At 36.3% G+C, this 25,406-nt stretch overlaps 2 protein-coding genes across 2 annotated transcripts; both read left to right on the forward strand.

Annotated features, from left to right (window-relative positions):
- The first annotated feature begins 320 nt into the window (after positions 1–320).
- LOC101249169 (uncharacterized) lies at positions 321–7,150 on the forward strand. The gene is made up of 10 exons (NM_001308012.1): positions 321–759; positions 2,708–2,805; positions 2,886–2,931; positions 3,511–3,593; positions 3,745–3,809; positions 4,757–4,818; positions 5,299–5,358; positions 5,562–5,594; positions 6,571–6,636; positions 6,876–7,150. Exons 1-10 carry the CDS (start codon positions 367–369, stop codon positions 6,918–6,920), a joined length of 951 nt encoding a protein of 316 aa, NP_001294941.1. The 5' UTR covers positions 321–366; the 3' UTR covers positions 6,921–7,150.
- A 711-nt stretch (positions 7,151–7,861) lies between these two features.
- Positions 7,862–24,537, forward strand: LOC101248868 (magnesium-chelatase subunit ChlD, chloroplastic). Its single transcript, XM_004236579.5, has 15 exons — positions 7,862–8,209; positions 15,214–15,392; positions 15,942–16,026; positions 16,108–16,424; positions 16,681–16,804; positions 17,561–17,653; positions 18,083–18,178; positions 19,653–19,811; positions 19,985–20,185; positions 20,331–20,486; positions 21,179–21,286; positions 22,058–22,192; positions 23,403–23,561; positions 24,066–24,186; positions 24,280–24,537. Exons 1-15 carry the CDS (start codon positions 7,928–7,930, stop codon positions 24,363–24,365), a joined length of 2,301 nt encoding a protein of 766 aa, XP_004236627.1. The 5' UTR covers positions 7,862–7,927; the 3' UTR covers positions 24,366–24,537.
- Positions 24,538–25,406: the final 869 nt, after the last annotated feature.

Genomic DNA, 25,406 nt, shown 5'->3' on the forward strand with positions numbered 1-25,406 from the left:
GGTTAGCCTCTTCTTCGCTTCTCCGTATAAGTAGTATTATATCAGTAATCACGTTATTTGCACATATTATCTTATCATCTTATATCCTTGCACCCTATTACTTTTTTTTTAATTAAATGTTTATTAGAAACAATCTTTTTATTTCGAGAAACTCTACCTAAATTCACTAGCGAAATTACACTGACTATTTAAATTCGAAAGGATAAAAAATTGTTTATTGTATACTCAAGGGACTATTTTGAACTTACCCTCAAAACAATAGACCATTTTTGTCATTTTTTTTCAATTTTGTTAATCCTCCAAATTTGTAGCAAAAGAAAATAAAATATCTGAAAGTGTTATCATCTCTGTTAGAGCAAAACAACAATGGCTTCCTCCTCAGCTTCTTCTTCTTCTTCAAATCTCTCTGCAATTTTCCCAAATTCTTCATCATTCAATTCCCAAATTACCCATCTATTCCCAATCCAATCTTCTTATTTCAACAAAAATTACAGAGAAAATGCACTAAAATTTTCATCATTATCTTGCTCTGCAGCGAAACAACAAACTGGACCAGTGAAGAAACGTACATCTACCAATAATACTAAGAAGAAAAAGAAACCCATTTCCAATTTCGAAAGCGATGTTGAAGTTGAAGAAAAAGGGGTACAGTCTTCTGAGACGTACCATCCTTTGCCGCTACCTAAACCCCCAGCTGGGTTTGTTTTGGATGAGCAGGGCAGAGTTCTCATGGCTTCCAATAAGCGTATTGCTACAATCGTGAGTTTTTCTTTTACTGATATAAGCTGCTAAACTTTGGTTAATAGTATGCTATATGTGGAGTTTAAGTTTTATGCACGGATTGTCTGGATACTTAGAAGCAAATTTCAGGTAAATATGTGCACTAACATGGGTCGATAGCTAAAGTGCAAGGGGTGTGGTGGAAATAGATGAGATTGCTCCATCCTTAACGAGACGTTTGGGTTTGAGCTTGAAGTAGTGGTAGAACTAAAATTTTCACTAAGTGGTTTCAAAATATGAAGAATTAAACATAAGGGGTTCGGCATCTAGTTTATATACATAAACAATAATTTTAACCGTGTATAAATAGTGTAATTTTCCATTGAAGTAGGTTTGGGTGAACACCCTTGGTCCTGCACGTAAGGGGTTCAGCATCTAGTGCATATACATAAAAAATAATTTAAACCACGTATCAATCGTGTAATTCCCATTGAAGTAGGTTTGGATGTCCTTGGCCCTATCTGACCTGAAGAATGGAAAAATCCCTGGTTGGGAGCCTCTGCCCTTTAATGGGCTCTATATGGTGAAAATCTAGATTAGTCGGGTACTTGGGCTAGTAGGTACTAGATATGAGATGATAACACAAAAAACATGGGTTGGTAACTAACACCAAAGTGGGTGTGGTGGGATGAATGAGAGTCTGCACCCTTAATGAGACATCTTGGATTTCAGCTTGAAGAATGGAGAAATCCCTGCTAGGAGCCTCCACCCTTTAATGGGCTATATATGGTGGGAATCAGGATTAGTTGGGCACTTAAAGGTTCTTGCTTCGACAAAAAACATGGGTCTGTACCTAGTAAAAGAGGAAGGATAACTTGTTGGTGCATGGTGAGTTGCAATGATGGTGTAAAAATTATTTAAATTGTTCAGTATATATAATATAAAAGATATATTTGGAAATGGCCGAATTATGTGACACAGTATCTGTTACGGACAAAATCTGTAGAAATAACACTATATCTATATGTTTATGTTCTGTGGCAGAAAGGGTGAAACAACGTGCTAGTAGAATATGCAGTCTCTTCTCTTATGCTTTTCAATGATAGGATAATACTGCAAATTATGGGAAGTTAAGAACTTGCAAATGACAGAATGAATGGCTCTGAAGACTATTTGCATTACTTACATTAACTTACTCCCTTAGGGAATTCGACGAAGACCTTGAAGATCTCAATCCCTTGACATGGCTAATTGCGTGACCAGTAATTGGAAGTATTTGGGAATGATTTCCAGTTTTAAAAAGAGAGGGTAGGAAAACACGTTGAATTGATCTAACCAGATAAGGGCAATTTCTGGATAATAATCAAGTAAAGTCATTATGGCCTACAGTGTCTTCAATTAAACTGAAAAAAGGAGTATAATACACCTTGAATTTGGAGAAAACTCAACAAATAATTGCTACGTTACATACCTTTGGCACTCCGTCAATATGAGAAATGCAAGAGTTCATTGACGGAAAAGACCTGATGACAGGGAACATAAAGATAGTTCTTTCTTTTTTGTCTTTCTTCCTTTATTTTTTCTTTTGAAGTAAGAGAAATAAGAGAGTTCAGTGTGCCATGTTCAATCTAACTAAGGTCCTAGCAGAGTTCTCTGGTGAGGACAGTATTACATTTAAAAAAGCTCATCCCTTCTGAGGTCTTACAGGATTTAGTAGATTTTACAAAAGGGTGGAGAAAATGCATGTTTAACTGTACTTGGTTTTTAATCTCCCAAAGTTGAAAGCATCTATGTGGATACATAACAACGTCCATTACCTCTTAATGGGATTTCAATGTATGCAACCACCTAAGATGACTTCTATCACCTTCTCAAGTTTGACTTGTATGAGCAACTTCCTTACAATTTCATGTGCTAGTCTATTTTCTTCTGTATTTTTCTCTATTTTATCTCCGTCAATTAATTTATCTAAAGGGCTCAAAAACAGGTTGATTCTACCAACAATTTCCCATTGGAATGTGTCATCAGGAGGGTTTTTAGAAGCACACGAGGAGATGAATGTCTATTACTTTGTCCTGTTGATATGTAAGTGAGGTTTGTAGCCATTATTTGATATCTTTTCCTTTTTCTGGTGGTACATTAAATCAATGAAACTGTCTCTGCAGGCCTGTTCAGATCTTAAAGAGCACAAATGTCGAGGGGTGGTCTGCTGTATGTCTTAACTAAACTTGTTTTTCCATTGTGTTTGTGGGACTGGAAACATTCTAGAGAGAATCTTGTTTGTCTATCTAATTTCTTTCTTAACAAATGATCAGTGTTCAAATGGAGTTAGGTCCAAAGTCCATATCTTAACATGGTATGAAAGCCAAATCTCTCAATCTACATTGTTGTGTTCCTCAATGTTGGGCCCCATAATCTGTGCTTCAGTTAAGTCCAAGCGTGTGGGGGAGTGTTAAGTCCCACATTAGATGGGTGATGTCTCCTTATATAATCCTAGACAATCCTCCCTGATGAGCTAGCTTTTGAGGTTGAGTTAAGCCCCAGGACCATATCTTAACACATCAAAATTTCCTGATGCTTTCTTTGTTCCAACAGTAACATGAGCTGGATGCCTTTCTTTGTTTGTTTAACTAAAAAATTCTGTTAGGGCTATTTCCATTATCTACTGGTGTTCCAATCTGTGAAAGAAGTCAGAATGCACGCATCTCTTAGAAATTAAAAAGAGAATAAGGAGCTATTGTATATTGATATCATAATTAATTATTATCAATTTATATGACTGCTGTGTAGGTAAGCGATGAAGAAGTTGAAGCTATCCTACCCACTGCAGCCTATGCTCTAGCCAAGATACACATGCATCTGGTGTACAGTGGGTATAATCTCTAGAACTTCCATATTCATGTCTACTTTATCTAAAATAAAACTTCGATTGTCAAGCCTGGTTGTTTTTTAATCTCAATTATCCTCCTTTCATGTATCAAAATCTGATTTCTTTTCTGATATCATCTAGCTATTTCGTATCAGATTCTGTTACACAGCACGAGGAGGATGTTGCTACACAGAGGATGACATATTTGAATTTAGAACAGGCAAGGTTCTTGTCTTCATGAAGCTGCGTGTTACTACCGTCATATTGTTACTACCTCCGGTCCAATTTATATGTTGTTTAGCATTCAGAGTTGGTCCAAAATAAGTGTGATGCAGGAAACCAAGAAGGCATTATTTTTTTAATTTTTCTTGCAAATCTTCCTCTACTTCGATTTAAAAAGCCTTAGGAGAGATGAGGAGTAATTTGAATTTTGAAGAGATAAGAAGGGTGACTTAGTCAAATGACCCATATAGTTTTCTTAATGGTGTGTCAAAACTGTAAACGATATTAAACTGGACTGGGGGTGGTATTGCTGAAGCTTTTCCGACCTTTTCTTTGTGTTAAATGTTTGAATAAAATGCATATAAATCCATGCTAGATACTTTCTTCTTCTTGCTAAATCAATCCTATAATTCATTGCCCTCTTGTTGTGCATTAGTCAATTGTAAAATTTCGACAGAAGATGAAGCATGACTTAGCACAGATGTCATTCTTACTTGCTGGCGCAACTTTTAACGTGCACTCATGGCAGTCATTATTCTAGAGGTTGTCTATTTAGTGATTTATCTGATAATGTGAACCTTAAGATGTCTGATGCTCCTATACTGATGAAGGGAACAAAAAGAGTGTTGCTGCTCATGGACAATTCACATGTGGTTATTAAAATTCGGATCTCTTAGACGATGATTAATGTTTTTGTTGTTCTTATACAAGCTGAGATGTTTGCAATAACATTCTAATAACTTTGTCAATATTATAATCCTATGAATTTTTGGTTTTCTAGTCATTGGTAAATTGTGGATCTGATCAATTCTTTTGTATCTGATCTAGATCTGTCATTGTATGTTACAATGAAGCTTGTTTGTTAATGTGCGTAATGTATCTTTTCTTTGTTCTGAAAAATATCGAAAGAATTCAATTCATTCTCAAGGTTGTTGCACTTTTCAGATGATGGTGATGATGTAGATGGCTTGCCAAGTGAAGGAATAGAAATTACATGCTTCCACATGGTAAATTATCAATTGTCATTGTATTTAACGATCATTATTAACCTGAGATAATAATTGAACAATAATGTGTTCTCTCAACTTATGCACTTCAACTTGTGGACAACTACTGCAGTACTGCTCCTTTTTATGTCTTGATTGCTGGTAAAACCCATTTTATATCCCTTTGCTATATGTTGTATTCAGTAACCTTCAAATTTTTGAATTACTCTTCTGTTCAAATTAATGATGGAACTTTCAACTCTCTTTATTGGTTCTATTGATATTTCAGTTGACAGATATTTTGTATTTTTATAAAACCATGTTAAGTGGGTCACTCTGTTCACTCTTCCAAGTCAGTTCTGATTCTTGTTGTCACTGTTCACATTTTTTTAATGAATCCTAAGCAGCTCAAAAGCTGTCTGTGTCTCCCTCGTTTTAAGCGGTTCGTTGCCAAAATATTATCTAATGTATCTTGTCTTGATATTGATTTCCTTTCCACAGGATGGTTCCCACTATATGATTTATACACCTTCGGACCCACTTCTCTTTGTTGCAGTGAAGGTAAAGAGTCATCTCTCATTTGTATATAGAAGTTCTGCATTCATCCCTAATTCTAAAAGCTATTTCATCTTTTCTTATGTCCAGTATGCTTTGCCGGTTTCACCTCCTGTTATTTCACTTGTTTCAATTTTGATAATTTGCATTTTATTTTACCCTGCTCTTATAATTTTATGAAAATTCCTTTGTCTAACTTATTATTGCAGGGCAAAGATGGTCTATTGCAGATTGCTGATGATGTAAGTACTGAAATTCCCCTCATGGCCTGTTTATATCTTTTCATTTGCGACTTGTTGCTACAACTTTTTTTCCTTACTGAGTACAGATACATGTATGAGTATTTATTTTGTTCACACTTATTTTGAGCTTCATCTCACACTGATAAAGAACCCCCTTAGCTCCAACAAAAAGTTCTTTTATCAGCAAGCAGTTGCGAATTGAAGGAAAACCTTTGTTAAAACAATAGAAGTGTAGGGAAGACGTTGGTGGCATTGTGACGGGTGATTTTCTGTTTTTCTAACTTCTTAAGGAGAGAAGAGAGAAGCTAAGGTAGTGGTTGGGTGGTGTGTGTGTGTCAGTGAGTTTCTATTTAACATTTGTACAAAGTAAGAAGACCACCACTCGCAGAGTAAAACCGAAAGAGAGAGAAAAGGTGATATAATGGCTGTAAAGGATGTTATCCAAAAAGGAACAGTGGGAAATAGTTGAAAGCTGTTCTGCAGATAAAGCACCGTAGCCTGATGACATCACACTTACTTTCTTCAACAATGAAGGGTGATGGTATGAGGACAAATCGACAATATAAGCTCACTGTGAATAAACTTTCTTATGTAATAAAGCCCCAAATAAGGGTAAAGCAGAACCATCAAAGGTTACAGACTTGTTGAGTCTAGTAGCAAACGTTCATAGGATTATTATTGCTAAGGTTCTCTCGATAGATCAAAGAAGGTACTAGACAAGGCACCTCAACCTCTATGAAATCGGAACACATTTGTTGAAAGGTAGACGAATCTTAGATAAGGCATATGCTTTATTTAAGAAAGGTGCCATGAAACAAACGCTTAACAACAGAAATATGAATTTAACAGTCATAGGTATATTGCACCTGAGTGATTTCGCGTGCAGTCTCTGCTTCTTGACTGTACACTTCTCTCTTAGCTTGATTTTCCCAGTTAGAATATTATGTTACAATGTCTGTCTATTTCCCTTCAACAGGAACTCTTGGAAGACCCGGCCATCATCAGCGCCATAGACGAGGAGACTGAATTTAACGCCTTAGTGGTATGTACATTATGCTTTAGTTCACATATGCTACTCCCTCCATTTAAAAAAGATTATCTCTTTCCTTTTTCTGCAACTCTTTAGTTTCTACGTTTATTAGTTTAAGATCTCACAGTATTCAGAAGTCTGTTATTTTCTTAAACTACGTGTCAAGTCAAAACCGGACAAACATTGAGATGGAGGGGAGTAAACTTCTTTTTTCAACCACTGAATGTTCTAATTGATATCTCATTTTGCAGGAAGAAGAGGCTGCACTTCTTGAATCATTGTTGGGGGAAAGATGATCACTTATCTGAATTGCTTTAGGTTTTGATATTTTGGATATTCTTTGTTGTATTATATTTTGATTTGTGTATAGGTAAATTAATCTGCTAAACAGACTATTTTGTCCCTTGATCTACTCAATGGCAAATGTAGCTTATTAGCTCGATGGGTTCAACTGGACCCAATATTTTGATACGGAACACAGATATATATTCTTCTAATTGCACTTATTTTTATGCGATGGACAAAAGTAAATTGTCTATTTAGTGGAATAGAATGTGGAATAACAGTTACTCACATTATCTAGATTAAGATATTTAATTAGAGAGTATAGACCCTTTTAAAGTTTCTAAGTGAGAATTACAGTAATAAATATTTGCTTATACTCTTCACATAATTAGGGATTATTTGGTAGTTAATTTGGAAGAGGGTTGTGCAAATATTAAAGTATATATAGATGAGCAATATTATGCTTGATAATTGATTAGGTAATATGTTGTTAAAATGTATATATAATTTAATTAGGTGTTTGGCACCAATAATAGCCAATGTATACATGTATAATTGAAGAAAAAATTTATGCATTCGTTTATTCATAATAGAGGTGAAATAAGTATTACCTGAATTATCAACAAGGATTGTGTTAAATATGGAGTTTTGGATTTGAGTTTTCATGTACGGGGTCGCCTTTGTTTAGAGCCGCTTTACCTTCAATGTGAAACTTTTCAGCGCGAATTCAAATTTAGTCGGACTTCAATGTTGATACCGGACACCGAAGGGGAAATTCAAAAAAAAAGTGTACGTGGCCCATTTATGACCACTCTTCCACCTTCCTTACTCTTAACGGGTCCCCATATTCTATTATTGTACCTCATAACCCGTTTCACAACTTGACCCGAACGGGTCAAACCCGTTAACCCGGAAAATAGAAAATCAAACAAGATAAAAAAATAGATAACAGAAACTCAAAAAGTGCTGAAGAACACTCAAACTCTGAGCTAAAATTCTTCAAATGCTATAAACAAAAATGACGTTTTCTTCTTCATTTTGTACTTCAACTGTAACATATACATCACTATCAAGTTCTCAATCATCAACATTATTCACATATTTGAAACCATGCCCAATTCTATCTTCAACTTGTTTTCCGAATCGAAAACGGTTGAAATTTCGGTTTAGTATAAATGCTACTGCTACTATTGATTCACCTAATGGAGCTGTTGTTGCTGAAGCAGAAGAACCGGAAAAGAAACCCCAGAATAATTCTTTTGGTAGACAGTATTTTCCTCTAGCTGCTGTTGTTGGACAGGTATAATACACATTTGCTCTAATTTTTATGTTATGGTCCATTGCAAGGTGTCGGAATTTAGCTGAGGCGAATCTATGATTTCTAGAACATGTAAAAATTGATCCTTGTTCTACTAGCTAAATAACTCAATATTGGACAATCTTAGTAGCTTAGTTGGTTGACTACCTGAACTTTCGCTTTGTTGCTGAGGTTTGATTTCCCACATGGTAATCCCCTCCACATTTCCCCTACCGCCCAAAAGAAAACTCAATATCCAACAATTGCACTGTTTAGACTTATACGACACGAGTGCCAATATATAATATTATACCAATTTTAGAAAATATATACATAAAATACGTAGTTATAAGGAGAAACCACAAGTTCATGTGCCCCATATTTTAGGTTATAAATTCGCCCTTGTTTAAATGGGGAGAGGATGTGGGGATTATATGCAGTTGGGGCTCTCCCACCTTAATAACTAGCTTTTGGTGTGTGGTTCTCATTGAGTTAATATTAGTCATAACTACCCACCATCATTTATGCCCACTGTTCCATCAATGCTTACGCTGGTGTTGCGGTGTTAGCCTGGGGAAAGAGCTACCTATTTGTGGAAGAGTGAAAGATACATAGTGTAGAGCCATCAAGGTTGATAGATGTGAGCTTGATGGTTTATTATGGTCCACTGCAAGGTATGGGACTTGAGTTCCACATTTGTTAAATAGAGAGCTTATGTAGGGCTTATATAGCCTTGGGATCTCCCACCTTAATGGCTATCTTTTAGGGTGTGGTTCTCCCTAGGTTGTATCATTTTAACTGTTTGCTACTTGCTTATATGAATAGATGCAGTACCTTTGACGTGTTAATAGAATAAATTTAGTACAAGATGATTTGAAATGAGCTATAATGTAGAAGTGAGGATTCATTTAGTGGAATCCTAACTTGTCTGAGACTGAAATGTCTAGTAGTAGCAGTAGTGGTTGTAGAATATTACTTAGATATTGCCGCACCCATGTCGGATCCTCCACTAATGATGACACACACCTGTCGACAGATCAAGCAATGTAGGACTTGTAGTATTAGCTACCGGTTCAACAGAATTCGTGAAAAACTTGTAAACAAATATCAAATTCTGAACACATAATTTTAGAAATTACTATAAGTTTATTGCTAAGAACCTTTTAAGGTTGAAACTATCAAGTTTAAATCTTAGAACCTCCTTTGGTGTTATATCGTGTAAACACTAGCAGATGTGAATTCCATAAGCTTCTAATGCTTGGTAGTGACTTCTGGTAGTAATTGTTTATCTATATCTACATTAATCTAGGTTAATGTTAGTAGAAATGTACAAGTATGAGGCTTGGTTTGAATCTATAATAATACGAATTTGCCTCAAAGAATCTCTCTAAAGGACTAATCCCTTGTTTGTAACTTGTAACTAGGGCTGGGCATAATATGGTTCAAACCAAAAAAACCGACCGAACCGATTTATTTTTAATTTCGGTTTCGGTTTTTCGGTTATTTCGGTCGGTTTCGATTTTAAATTTTTACATTTCAATATTTCGATTCGGTTTTCGGTTTTTAGATTTGAAAATTCGGTTAACCGAAAAATCGAAATTACACACACACACACATATATATATATATCAGTGTTGTGGACGGCGAGAGGCGACAAAAGGCAACAAGGGCCTGCCTCGCCACGCGGCGAGGCGAGTGGCGAGGCGCTTGCCTTTTTGAATAAAGGCGTCAATTAACACCAAAAATTTAAAATATTTAATTGCATATTTTATCCAAAATCTTAATAGCAATAACACATATTAGCAAATATTCAGCGATGGAAAGCCAACAGCGATGGAGAAGCCGAGAAGAGAACTGGAGAAGAGAGCGAGGGAGAAGAGACAGCGATGGAGAAGCCGAGAAGAGAGTCAATCGAGAGAGAGAGTAGCGATGGAGAAAGCAGAAATTTCAAAAGTATAAAAAAAAAACTAATTTTGACTAATATTGTTAAGTCAAATATTTTTAATTAAAAAGGCGGCGTCGTTTCTGTCGCCATTGTGTCGCCACACCTCGCCATACCTCGCCATTTTGATCTCGCCTCGCCTCAGTAGAGAATGGCGAGGACCCATCGCCTCGCCTCGCCTCTCGCCAAGGCGAGGAGGCGCTCGCCTTTTGTAACACTGATATATATATATATATATATAACTGTAACCCCATAACTCATAAGTCCATAACCCATTCCTAATCCTCCCATACGACCCATACTATTATTCTCAACAGTCAGCCCAAGCCCAACTACATAATTCCTATTCCTCTTACTTAGCAGTCAGCCCAAGCCCAACTATCCAAATTCCTAACCCAAATACCCAATTATCCAAGCCAATTTCCTATCAATTGATAAATGATAAATCCCTAAATTAACATCATACAAAATTACAAACACACACACCAACACCGACCAGTGACGCCGTCCGTAACGCCGACCAGCCACGCCGTTCGTAACGCCGCCACGCCAGTCACTACGGAGACGCAGTCAGCCAGTCACGAGTGACGAGACTCACTACCCACGCAGGCCACGCTGTCACACAAATACACAGGCCGCAGCCCGCAGCCGCAACACACGCTAACGTCGGTCGCCGGCTCGCTGGCCGCCGCCACGTCGGTCTCACTCATCTCGAGTCTCTGTCTTCACGCTGCTCACAATTCACAGCAGGTCGCCGTTGCCGTCGCAGAAGCAACAATGCCGCACGTCGCAGCAGCAGCAGTGCCGCACATCCATCCTGCAATCTCAAAGGTAATGAAAGTAGTTAACTAATTTGTTTAATCCAGAGACTTCAATTGCCGTCGTTGACTAATTTGTTGAAAAAATTATTCGAAAGAGTTAACCCCACCTTTCAATGAAGGGCATTTTTTTTAATCAAACAAGTGTGTATCTTTGTCAATTAGTTATTTTTTTTGTCTAGTGTCGTTGTTATGCTGTTTTGATTCATCATCTGTAGGTGATATAGGATTACTCTACTTTAATAATTAATAGTATGTCTTTATACAACTTGAATAGATTTGAGGCAAAACTAAATGAACTCCACTTCATTCATTCATGTCAGTCATTTTCACAAGAGATTGAAGTAGCTAAAGAATCATATGAGCTTCATATATCACAGTTATAAATGTGCTCTTGCGTTTGATTTTATTGTTTGTTTCCTTGTAAGTTGTAACAAAGTTGAGGGGCGAGGGCTATTGTGACTTTGTGAGGCCTGATCCTTGTAACTTTGTTGATTGTTGTTCTTGTTGTTTGTTTCACTTTTGTATAGATGACACAAACTGGAAGTAAGGGAAGTGAAAGTGGAGCTTCAAATGAGAGCATACCTTACACCTCATCTCCCAGTGAGGTTGAAGTTGATTTTGATACTTCAAAGAAAAGAAAAACCATGGAACCTAGAGCTAATTGTTGGAAGCATTTTGAAAAGTTCACCGATGAAAATGGAGCTAGTAAAGCCAAATGCAAGTATTGTGCAAAAGCTTATGCAGCTTTTACATCATCTAATGGTACGTCATCAATGAATACTCATATGAGAACATGTCTTAAATTTCCTCGTGACATCGTAGATAAAGGTCAAAATCTAATTAATTTTCTACCATCTTCAACGGGAGCAAAGGAAGGGGTCATTAGCACTTGGAAATTTGACCAAGCACAAAGTAGGAAAGCTTTAGCCAAAATGATAATTGTTGACGAGCTACCATTTAGTTTTGTTGAGAAAGAGTGTTTTAAAAACTTCATGAGAGTTACAATGCCGCAATTTCATATTCTATCTCGTAGAACTGTGACGAGAGATTGTTATGAACTATACCTTGAAGAAAGAAAACTTTTAAAGAAGGTTTTCAAAGAAGCACGACCAAGAGTGTCTTACAACAGATACTTGGACCTCTATGCAAAAAATAAATTACATGTGTTTGACAATCCACTTTATAGATAGAAATTGAATTTTGCACAAAAGAATAATAAGTTTTTGTCCTATTTCTAGTCATAAGGGCGTGGATATGGCGGCTTGTATTACTAATTATTTGCTTGAATGGAGTTTGGATAATGTGTTTACTATTACAGTTGATAATGCTAGTTCTAATGATGTTACTGTAATAGTAAACACATTATCCAAACTCCATTCAAGCAAACAATTAGTAATACAAGCCGCCATATCCACGCCCTTATGACTAGAAATAGGACAAAAACTTATTATTCTTTTGTGCAAAATTCAATTTCTATCTATAAAGTGGATTGTCAAACACATGTAATTTATTTTTTGCATAGAGGTCCAAGTATCTGTTGTAAGACACTCTTGGTCGTGCTTCTTTGAAAACCTTCTTTAAAAGTTTTCTTTCTTCAAGGTATAGTTCATAACAATCTCTCGTCACAGTTCTACGAGATAGAATATGAAATTGCGGCATTGTAACTCTCATGAAGTTTTTAAAACACTCTTTCTCAACAAAACTAAATGGTAGCTCGTCAACAATTATCATTTTGGCTAAAGCTTTCCTACTTTGTGCTTGGTCAAATTTCCAAGTGCTAATGACCCCTTCCTTTGCTCCCGTTGAAGATGGTAGAAAATTAATTAGATTTTGACCTTTATCTACGATGTCACGAGGAAATTTAAGACATGTTCTCATATGAGTATTCATTGATGACGTACCATTAGATGATGTTGAAGCTGCATAAGCTTTTGCACAATACTTGCATTTGGCTTTACTAGCTCCATTTTCATCGGTGAACTTTTCAAAATGCTTCCAACAATTAGCTCTAGGTTCCATGGTTTTTCTTTTCTTTGAAGTATCAAAATCAACTTCAACCTCACTGGGAGATGAGGTGTAAGGTATGCTCTCATTTGAAGCTCCACTTTCACTTCCCTTACTTCCAGTTTGTGTCATCTATACAAAAGTGAAACAAACAACAAGAACAACAATCAACAAAGTTACAAGGATCAGGCCTCACAAAGTCACAATAGCCCTCGCCCCTCAACTTTGTTACAACTTACAAGGAAACAAACAATAAAATCAAACGCAAGAGCACATTTATAACTGTGATATATGAAGCTCATATGATTCTTTAGCTACTTCAATCTCTTGTGAAAATGACTGACATGAATGAATGAAGTGGAGTTCATTTAGTTTTGCCTCAAATCTATTCAAGTTGTATAAAGACATACTATTAATTATTAAAGTAGAGTAATCCTATATCACCTACAGATGATGAATCAAAACAGCATAACAACGACACTAGACAAAAAAAATAACTAATTGACAAAGATACACACTTGTTTGATTAAAAAAAATGCCCTTCATTGAAAGGTGGGGTTAACTCTTTCGAATAATTTTTTCAACAAATTAGTCAACGACGGCAATTGAAGTCTCTGGATTAAACAAATTAGTTAACTACTTTCATTACCTTTGAGATTGCAGGATGGATGTGCGGCACTGCTGCTGCTGCGACGTGCGGCATTGTTGCTTCTGCGACGGCCACGGCAACGGCGATCTGCTGTGAATTGCGAGCAGCGTGAAGACAGAGACTCGAGATGAGTGAGACCGACGTGGCGGCGGCCAGCGAGCCGGCGATCGACGTTAGCGTGTGTTGCGGCTGTGGGCTGCGGCCTGTGTATCTGCGTGACAGTGTGGCCTGCGTGGGTAGTGAGTCTCGTCACTCGTGACTGGCTGACTGCGTCTGCGTAGTGACCGGCATGGCGGCGTTACGAACGGCGTGGTTGGTCGGCGTTACGGATGACGTCACTGGTCGGTGTCGGTGTGTGTGTGTTTGTAATTTGGTATGATGTTAATTTAGGGATTATCAATTGATAGGAAATTGGCGTGGGTAATTCGATATTTGGGTTAGGAATTTGGATAGTTGGGCTTGGGCTGACTGCTGAGTAAGAGTAATAGGAATTTATGTAGTTGAACTTGGGCTGACTGTTGAGAATAATAGTATGGGCCGCATGGGAGGATTAGGATTGGGTTATGGACTTATGAGTTATGGGGTAGAAATTATATATATATATATATATATAATTTCGGTTTTTCGGTTAACCGAATTTTCAAATCTAAAAACCGAACCGAAATACTGAAATGTAAAAATTCAAAACCGAAACCGAAATTAAAATTAAATCGGTTCGGTCGGTTTTTTCGGTTTGAACCATATTATGCCCAGCCCTATTCCCAAGACACTTATTTTCTTGATCAAGAACCTTCCCAAGACATTCACTTATTTCTTTAACCTGTAAAGATCTAGTTAGTTACCTTTGTCTCAAAAAAACGATCTAGTTAATCAGTTATGGTGACTTTTGCCTCGGTGTATTTTGTGACCTAGTTGGTTTGTTATTTCAGTTTGTCTAAACTTTTGAAATGAAACATAAACTTTTTTTGGGAATTGAACATTCAAGTGAACTGGAGTATTTTCGATTTCATTAGTGAGGTAAGAATGTGTATCAATATGAGAACTAATGTGAATCTAGCGAAAATCTGAATTTGTTAAAAGAAAAGTTGTATATTGATGGAAGGAAATGGGTCTAGAGAGGAACCAATATAGAGGAATCATATAACTGGCTCAACTAGTTTAAGATCGAGGCATAGTTGCTTGACTGATTAATGAGTTTTTTGGTACTGGCTGGGGGAGATATGGCAGAGTTTGTCAGTTTCCTTTGGCAAGGAAAACTAACTGTAGGGAGAAATGAGGTTTGCATGCAGAAGTAGGGAGAAAGCTGTTGAACAAAACAGCTCTAATGCTAAGAACTGAAATTGTCGTACTATCATTACCTCTTGGCGAAAATTTGCTTTTGTTCAGTTCAGCTTTTATGCTCTCAATATATGTTAAAGACTGTGAGGGCATACAATTTTATGCTTTGCACTATGCAATATTCGTTGACTTCGTATTCAGTGCTCTTTTGATGGTTAAATTCATAATTGTTCCCTTGTACAGTTAGAATGCTAATTGTAATGGATACTTAGTTTTTCATCAATATGTCTATTCTGGGGCCAACTTTATGCAGGATGCTATTAAAACTGCTCTTTTACTTGGGGCCATTGACCGTGAGATAGGAGGAATTGCAATATCTGGGAAGCGTGGAACAGCTAAAACTGTAATGGCACGTGGGTTGCATGCTATTCTGCCACCAATTGAAGTAGTTGTTGGCTCTATGGCAAATGCTGATCCGAACTGTTCTGAAGAGTAAGCTTACTGAATTTTAATTAATTATGCGTTGTAGATATCATTTAAAATTCCATGATGTGGACCTTCGAACGACATCGAAGTAACAGAGATATTAAAAGAAATTCAAGACATGGCTCTTGAAAGTTAGTATTTATTACAAATTTATGTTCATCTAGTTCACTCTGTGGTTTTATTACATATTTATCTTCTATACCAAGCTGCTTTGCTCGCTCAAAAGTTGTTGTTTAATTGTTTCCAAAGGAATGTACTTACATGAAGAGGAGGTGGTGAGTTTGTGTTTTGGAGAAAGATTGCAGTAGCCTTGTGGCTTGCATCTATATTAAGCCTTAACATCTGAATCCATTTTCTTTTATCATTTAAGTTGTAATCTGCTGTTCAATAACTGCTATTTCTTGTACCCTAGCTCATATAATGTTTCTCTACACATCATAATCCCTATGGATAAACATCACTTCAGATGGCCAGATTATTTCAAGCTTTTTATGCATTGAACCATCTTTTACTTTTATTTGCTTCGAGAGCAGTAAATGTATTGATAGCCTTCAGGTGGGAAGATGGGCTAGCTGACAGAGTAGAATACGACTCTGATGGCAATATCAAGACCCAGATAGTTAAATCTCCATTTGTTCAGGTAATTTTGCTCTAAATACTTTTCCAAGGTAGAGATGATTCTTTTGTCTCTTACATTTTCCTACATTCATTTGTATTGTAGATTCCTCTTGGTGTCACAGAAGATAGATTGATTGGCTCTGTTGATGTTGAGGAGTCCGTGAAATCTGGAACCACTGTCTTTCAACCGGGCCTCCTTGCAGAAGCTCATCGAGGAGTTCTATATGTTGATGAGATCAATCTATTAGATGAAGGTATAAGTAACCTACTTCTTAATGTATTGACAGAGGGAGTCAATACTGTAGAAAGAGAGGGAATCAGCTTCCGCCATCCATGCAAACCACTACTAATTGCTACATATAACCCTGAAGAGGGTGCGGTTCGTGAACATCTACTAGACCGTATTGCAATTAATTTGAGGTACAAAATTGTCTTTCATATAACTATGCAAACTTTTTAAGGGCACGTCTATGTTTGGTGAATAATCCAATGGCTAGGTATGCTTGGAACCTGATTTTTTTAGCTTTTGCCATTTGGTTTCAACCTCATGAATCTCTATTTCTGGTTTCTGGCAAATTCTAAGGGGCATTTGATCCTCGTGCTTCTTTTCCTATTTCACCTGCCTTTAGAGGTTCATTTGTCTACTTCAATTAATAATTATAGAATCCTACTGCAGTGCAGATCTTCCAATGAGTTTTGAAGACCGTGTTGCAGCTGTAGACATAGCAACACGTTTTCAGGAGTGTAGCAATGAAGTTTTTAAAATGGTGGATGAAGAAACCGACAATGGAAAGACACAGGTATTATGTTGTGAAAAGAAAGCATGTACTCTAGGTGATTGACCATTAAGTGGCTTCGGAAGATTATGATACTTAGATGCTAGAACACAGCACCATTTCCTGCTATGCTTGTCTTTGTCACTGATCCTTATCCACCTGAACAAACTCCTCTGTCTTCCCCTACTATCTCTCATTTGTTTAGTGCATGAAACCTGTTGACAGACCTAGCCTAACCTAAAGATGTTTTATAGCAAACTTTTGGTATATCCTTCCGTCGTAACAAAAACTCTCTCCTGTTGAATTTTATAGTCCACTGATATCTTCTTGACCTCCTCCCTGGAGATAAGCCACCCAGCCCCAATCCCAGGATATGGAAAAGTTTTCTTTTTAAACAAATGTCTCATCTATCCTGATGTACTTTCCTTCTACTCCATTTTGTTAGTCTTACCACTTTTAATACCTATTTTCATTTTCTCAGCCCTTGAGCGGGATCTTGGAAGCCCGACACCAATGCTAGCTTGCTGCAATTTATGCAAGAATCTAACTGATGCCAAGTTTTCAAAAATTGATCACTCTGTGTTCATTACATTATGCTTTATTGGGGGGACTATTTCATTACACTCTCTAACCTTTAGGGTAGAACAGTTTAATAAGAGTTCAGTAAACTTCCATTACCTACCATTTTGCTTAATTGATGAATTGATACTATTTCTCACATGCTTTTCTTATTTTATCTTGGCCTGTGTCAACCAATGGTCTGATAGCTCTTCTCTACAGATTATTTTGGCAAGGGAGTATTTGAAGGATGTCACAGTCAGTAGAGATCAACTAAAATACCTGGTCATGGAAGCTATACGTGGTGGCTGTCAGGTACTTAATATTGAAATCCTCCTCAATTGCTGTTGAAGTGATCTACGCTGAACCTTAAGTCTTGGGAATAACTTTCTTTAGATCAAAGTAATCTGTTGTATACAGAAATACTTCTATTATTGACATCTTATTTGAGAGGGTTCTCCAAAGATCTGAAGATAGGGCATAAAATGTAATATCAAAGAAAAACTCTAGTATGCAACGAATTTGAGTTTTTCATGTAGAAGTCTTACAAGGGAAACCTGATCTTGATTCACACTATCTCATGACTGACTAAAGATGCCACCTTATATTTGAAAATGACTTCATTGACTCGAAGTCAGAAAAGAATATGATAGGGCTATTTCATTTAAAATTGCTGCTTCTTCAATGTTTCTGTATGTCACTTCTACATACAAACTTATTCAATATCCATTATTTGAATACCAGGGGCACCGAGCTGAACTATATGCTGCTCGTGTAGCCAAATGCTTAGCTGCCATCGATGGACGTGAGAGAGTAAATGTTGATGACCTGAAAAAATCTGTAAGTATTTTCTGGTTTTGTGTTTCCTTACTGTATTCTCAAACTGTTAGATAATGAAACAATCAGTGTTATCAAAAGCAAAAAACGCTAAAAAAGCTCTTAAGGTTCGTTGGGGCTTTAAGCGCAAATAAAGTGGGGGCGTTATGAGATAAGGCACAGAGGGAGAAAAAATACAAATATATATGTTTTGATCCAAGACTAATAATTTAAGCTAGAAAGACAAATATATGAACAAAGAAAATGAAAAAAAAATACAATAAAGTGAAATACTAATTGTTTAGAATTGCTTCTTCAGAAGAGGCTGACAAGGAAAGGCAAGTCTTAGAACCTTGATGACGACATTGAAGTGCACATTAAGCGAGGCAAAGCGCTCAACACGTTTTGAGCCTTGCTTCAGGGCTTTAGTGCGCATCTGGCAATACTGTTAAGCAATAACTATTCATTTTTTATTCATCGGATGCAGTATTACGGTACAGGTTTTGTTCAATTCTGTGGTCTGGTGTGATATTGTATATCTGGCTTTGTACACTAATCCTTGGCAAAAACTTTGCTCAGACATGCTTGTTCAGGTCTCTTTCTGTCTCTTGGTGTTTCTTGTTATTAAGTCAATACTATTGGGAGAATATAACATAATGTTTATCAGTTACTTGAGGCATAATTATTAATTAATTTTTTTTTAACCTTAAGAAAAGAATAGCAGTTAACCTTGTTGATTTCTCCCTTCTGGATATCTAGGTTTTAGTTATTTTGATTTGAAGGCTTCAGTTGAGATATTACTCTCTGATGCATAAATTACCCATATCCTTATTTTCAAGAGTAGAGCCCTTATTATTGCTGCACTATTTAGTCGATGGGGCTCATAGCGTTGATTCTGGTGGAGACACAAAATTCCTTTGGAAAAAGAATTTCCGTGCTGCATTTAAATTTCTGCATGTAAAATTATGAGGAAGTTAGTGACATGATTTTCCTTGAGTTCACTATGACCTTGTAGTTCTGATAGGGTTCAAAGAATAAAGCTCTGTGCTACATTCAAATTTCTTCATCAGCAGTGCACGGTTTAATATGACGTGTTTTCAATATATGGAAAGGAGTTGGATTATTGTAATAAATTTTTTGTTACTTGACTTATTTCATAACCTCGTGTCATCTGGGACCACTGGTGTTAAATACCAGATTGGATGAGATCCTCTCCCTTGCATTAATTAGTTCTGGAATTAAGGTAGCTGAATGGGAGACATAGTGGAACCAGTGTTCTAACATGTTTCTTGGCTGAAGATTGCTATTGATAATCAGCATCCCATCTCATTTTAATTTGTAAACTAATTTTTCTTACTCTCTGGAAGCTTTGCTTCCACATCATGCTTTTCAGTAAGGTTGCATCTGTTAGTCTGTTTTTTTGCCTTTGCTCATCAATCCAGAAGACTTTCTCCTTGGCAAGCGATTCAGCATTATTCTTATAAATCCATTCATGTAGGTAGAGCTGGTCATCCTTCCACGTTCAAGTATAATGGAGAACCCACCAGACCAGCAAAACCAGCCACCACCTCCTCCCCCACCACCTCCCCAAAATCAAGATTCTTCAGAAGAGCAGAACGATGAAGAGGAAAAAGAAGAAGAAGAAGAAGATCAAGAGGTTTGTTGACGAAAAATGTTTTTCTCTTCGCTCTCTCTCTATTTTGGGGAGGGGTTGAGGGTAGGGATTCATTACTTACGTGCTCCTATCTGCCCCAACCAACAAGATGCTGGGAGGGGAGGGAAGGGGGATGATTGATCTCGTTGACCAGATACTTTTTAATTTGTTAACAGGACGAGAAAGATGAGGAAAACGAGCAGCAACCGGATCAAGTACCTGATGAGTTTATTTTCGATGCGGAAGGTGGTTTAGTAGATGAAAAACTTCTCTTCTTTGCACAACAAGCACAAAGGCGCAAAGGAAAAGCTGGACGAGCAAAGAATGTCATCTTCTCTGAAGATAGAGGTCGATATATAAAGCCAATGCTTCCAAAGGTTACTGTTTTGTTCCCTTTATTATTCCATTAGTCTCATTAGGTTATTGATTTCCCTTGAAGAATCGATCAATCAATGGTTACAGTAAACAACAAATGATTTATCATTTAGCAAACTAGTGTTTAATTAGGATGTACATATACAGGGTCCAGTGAAGAGATTAGCAGTTGATGCAACTCTAAGAGCTGCTGCACCATATCAGAAGTTACGAAGAGCAAAGGACGTCCAAAAATCTCGGAAGGTTTATGTAGAGAAAACTGACATGAGAGCCAAAAGAATGGCACGCAAAGCAGGAGCTCTGGTAAAGTTAATTTTCTTTTTTCTTGATTACCTCCTTGAAGTCTTCATCTGTTCTTTTGAAACTATGTTCTTGTGAAGGTCCTTATATGTCGACGTTCCTTGTAATTTTCTTTTTAATAAAGGGCGAAAGAAATAAACATTTCTTTATAATTCTTATTATTCCTCAATGCACAGAACTCAGTCTTTCATTTGATATCATGAAAAAGAAGCAAGAGATTAGCATGATGGAATTTATACTAACTTCACACTTGATATCGTTCATTGAAACTTGCAGATCTTGATAACTTCAATCACAAAATGGATAGAAGCTTCTATTCAAATTGGCTTCTTGAGTTTGCCTATGCTAGCCTAATTGATATCTGAAGTTTACTATTTGATATGAAATTTGTGGTAGATGAGAAAATGTACATTCAGAATCAGGTTATGACTTTGATATTGTTTATTCAAAATTGCAGATCTTGAAAACTTTAATCACAGTGTGGATTGAAGCTTCTATTCTAACTTGACTACTTAAAGCTAGCCTTTGTTACCTTAGCTGTTAGATGAATCTCAATATTTGATAGCAGTCTCGTGGTTAATGAGCAAGTGGTGTATCTAGAAACATGTTTATGATATTTGAGATGTCTACAGAAGGATGAACCAAGTAGACAAAGTATTGACTAAATGCTACTCTCGATGATTTGTGTCTTTCAGGTGATATTTGTAGTTGACGCTAGTGGGAGTATGGCATTGAATAGAATGCAGAATGCCAAAGGAGCAGCACTTAAACTACTTGCAGAGAGTTATACAAGCAGAGATCAGGTCCACTTTCAATCCTAATAGTACTGTATACTGTTAACACTGAATGTGTTGTTTGCCCCAAATTTTACTACTGTCATATTCCTTTATAAAATTCTCTCTATCCACTGGCAGAAAAAAAAATATTTTGCTTCGGTATATGTTAAATTGTTAACTTAGACTCGGGATCTAACATAGTAATTTTTTAATCATTGAGGATGAAAAAGAAAGAAATAGAGAAAAGTAATGTACATTTAAGTGAGAGTGGGGAACAGAGAGAGGAGAGAGAATCTTAGTTGGCATGGACAGAAAAATTAGTTAAGCATTTCTTTATTCATAACAGGTATGGCCCGGAATAATTTAGTCAGTAGATATGTCCTTGGTGTTTTATTTCACTTGCAAATCAAAAGAGTAAAGGAATGTTACTTAAGACGGAAAACAGCTCGTGATTGATCTGAAACAGACAGCTTGTAAAAGGTTATACTAAAGTTAATCTCATGTTCTTGCAATGTAGTGATTCTTTCATATGTCCACTTGCTGCATACACTTGAAGAGGTTGCTTTTGTTCTCTAAACTAAGTAAAAATTCCTTTAGTAATCTACTTATAAGCCATTCTCCTTTTTAGATTCTTTGTGACTACAGTTCATTGATTTATCCTTTTTTCGATCTCTTTCTTTTCCTTATTGGTTAATTTCTAGCTGAGCCTGATGGTATCTATGAGCTTGTCTCTTGGTATAGATTATTTGGGGAGACCTCAGTAAATTTCTTTTTATGTTAATAATGAACTTTATACAGGTTTGTATCATTCCCTTCCGAGGAGATGCTGCTGAAGTTTTGTTGCCACCTTCTAGGTCAATATCGATGGCAAGAAATCGTCTTGAAAAACTTCCCTGTGGTGGGGGTTCACCCCTTGCTCATGGGCTTACAACGGTATGTTAATTGGATCAGTTTCTAGTGCTGCGGATGATGTCATATTTTTTCTTCAATTTTATTTTGCCTGGTGAATGTGTGATTGTATTCTTTAGTTTATCAGACATAACACACACATGTTTATTCCCACTATTTAGAAGAATTGGCCCCATTCAGATGATCTTGGCTGACTAGACAAACAGTACACTTGAAGTAAAATTTGAAAACTTAAGAAGATAATTACTTTTAGAATTGGATCAGTATACCTTGTAATTTCTCACATGACGACCTTCCCTCTAGGTTCTAGACCAAATGACTACCCTACTTCCACCCCACCACATGTAAAACAATAGTACACATAGTAAAAATTGAACATGCAGAGATATCTTAGAAATTAGAATCTTGGTCTATAGTTCACATTAGATGAACAGTTATTCATAGAATCACATTAGTTGTCTAATTTCAGTCTCTTATATAGAAAATTTTGAAGTACTTCTACCTTCAATTGACTTCAAATGTAAACAAGAAACACTTCTCTTGCCAATGCTATGGGGACAGTGTCCTACGAGTAATTAGTTATGGAAACATCTTTTTTAAATTTGGTCTTGTTGCCTCTCTACATAAGCTCTCAAGCTTTTCTATGTTCTAAAAGCAACAAACTTTTCAGTATTCTGAATGGTCAATTATAATTTTATTTTGGAGAAATGAGAATGTATGCCCTGTTTTATTTCCAAGTTCTGTAAATAATATATGGTGTCATGTGTTCTCTTTGTTTCTCGAAGTTTTTCATCCATGTATTCCCTGGTTTATTTCCAAGTACTTATTGAAAATCTTAATTTTTGTTATTGCTAATACAGTAAAAACCTCATAAATAATGTTTAATAACTGATAGCCTTTCCCTCTCTTGGGACTATCAATTCTAGAGAGTCAATTTTGTATGTTGTGGAAAGTAACTCATATAACAGGCACTTCACAAGGCTTCCCAATTGCTAGGTGTATCGAGGCGTCAACATACATAGCCTCGTCCGTGGCCGGCAAAACACTCTTTTAAAACATGGTTACATGACCTACAGGTCAAAACAATCAACTTTACTTGTTTACACAGAGGGTCACATTCTTGCATTCTACCTTTTGTTTCTTACTAATATCAAGATTGCTGCAGCTTTGGCTAAAGGAATTTTCAAATTTTGATGATTTCTGTTATGTGATAGCTTTAGCTAACTTTTTTCAGGCAGTTAGAGTTGGGATGAATGCAGAAAAGAGTGGTGATGTTGGACGTATCATGATTGTTGCAATTACAGATGGTAGAGCTAACATATCTCTTAAAAGATCCAATGATCCTGAAGCTGAAGCTTCCGATGTACCCAGGCCTTCTGCTCAAGAGCTGAAGGTAAATAACCAAATTGACATTCTTTAAATTCCTTGGTACCCTACTTGAAATACAATTGCTTATTTTGACTTAAAATTAGAAAGGCCTACTTCAAGTTACACCAATGCCTCAAAGTTCCCACACAACATAAATGACTTCTCTTGGTTCTAAATGCTACGTTATTTGCCTAGTGTTTATGTCAAAGTGACGTGCCGGCAGAAACAGATTCTCATCACTGAACTCATTGTATTTTAATATTATGTGTTTAGGATTTAATATTTGTTAACAGTTTAGCGATTTTTTTCTCATATACATCGATGCTTTGTAATATAACATGGCCAGTGGGGATTCATATAACTGACCCCATCCAACTTGTTTGGGACTGAAGTGTAGTTGTACATTGATGCTTTGTAATATGTTGGGTTCAGTTGAACCTATGCTACATCTGTCTTTCTTTAAGTAGAACAGATCATTACAGTTTCTTGATCCTCATATTTTTGAAGGTTCATTGCAATATTTTTGTAGGACGAAATTCTCGAGGTGGCTGGTAAAATATACAAAGCAGGAATGTCTCTCCTCGTCATAGATACAGAAAATAAATTTGTTTCTACAGGTTTTGCCAAAGAAATCGCGAGAGTAGCTCAAGGTTTGTCGTCTACTCAGTTTTGTTTCATGTAATTCTTCAAAACGCTAGTACTATATCAATGACAAATTGTCTTCTGAATTGTTGATTCCCCAGGGAAGTACTATTATTTGCCAAATGCTTCAGATGCTGTGATATCTGCAGCAACAAAAGATGCATTATCGACATTAAAGGAATCTTGACTTGAAACTTGATCAGATATAATTGTAAATGTTGTTTTTGATAATAGAGTATTGAGAGGATTTATAAGCATACTTGAAAATTCTCAATCTTCTTTTTGTACTAATTATTATAGAACTTTTTTATTTCAAATGTGAAATCAGGATAATGAAGATTCTTTTTTTTGGGCATCAATTTTGGTTTCAAAGGAACAACTTGTCACTATTTTTTAGGTGGTGGCCACCACCACTTTAGGTGTCTAATTGACAAATGTACTAGTCAGTATAATTTCATATATGCACATATTCTCTATAAGAATTCTGGGTTATCATCAAAAAATACACTGTGTTAACTTTCATGAACCATCTTGATATATGACCAAATTAAAAAACCTAAATCCTTTGGAAATAATCTAATGAATAACTAAGTTACTTTTGCATGTTGTAGAAGACAACTTTATCTTACATTCAAGATTTACAAATTCCTATTGTTATACTTTGAATAATTTGTACATCCATTTTTACAAAGGCTACCTCAAACGATGTTGTCTAGAGGTAGCATTTGGAAAAGGGGTAAAATAGTAAAAGAATGGACAAAATCCTCTCATTGTATCAACTGCAACCAATTGTAAATCTAGGAATATTTCAAGAAACACAAGGTTGAAAAATATTTAAAAAAACATATATATAGTGTAATTTTTTATGACAAATGTCCAATTGATCATACTTCACATTATGTGGCTACACCACTGAGTGCGCTCAGATCCTTCTTAAGAAAATGTTCATGAAATTCATTATTAATCTTGATTTATATTTACTTATAGAGAATCGTATCTACACTATTAATTAAGGGTCTCGAAAAGAAGAACTAAGAGTCATAGATCAATTCATTTTTCTTTACGTCTTTTCTTATTTACATAAGTTTAAATAAGAACATGAGATTTAGAGCTGTCAATATGGGCTAACCCACCCCATTCGGGCTAATTCATACAGACTTTGATATTTTACGGGTCAAGCCGGGCTAGCTCATTTTTGGCGTGGGCCAGAGAATGATCGGCCCAACCC

The sequence above is a fragment of the Solanum lycopersicum genome, chromosome 4, assembly GCF_036512215.1.
Source record: "Solanum lycopersicum chromosome 4, SLM_r2.1".
Classification (NCBI taxonomy): domain Eukaryota; kingdom Viridiplantae; phylum Streptophyta; class Magnoliopsida; order Solanales; family Solanaceae; genus Solanum; species Solanum lycopersicum.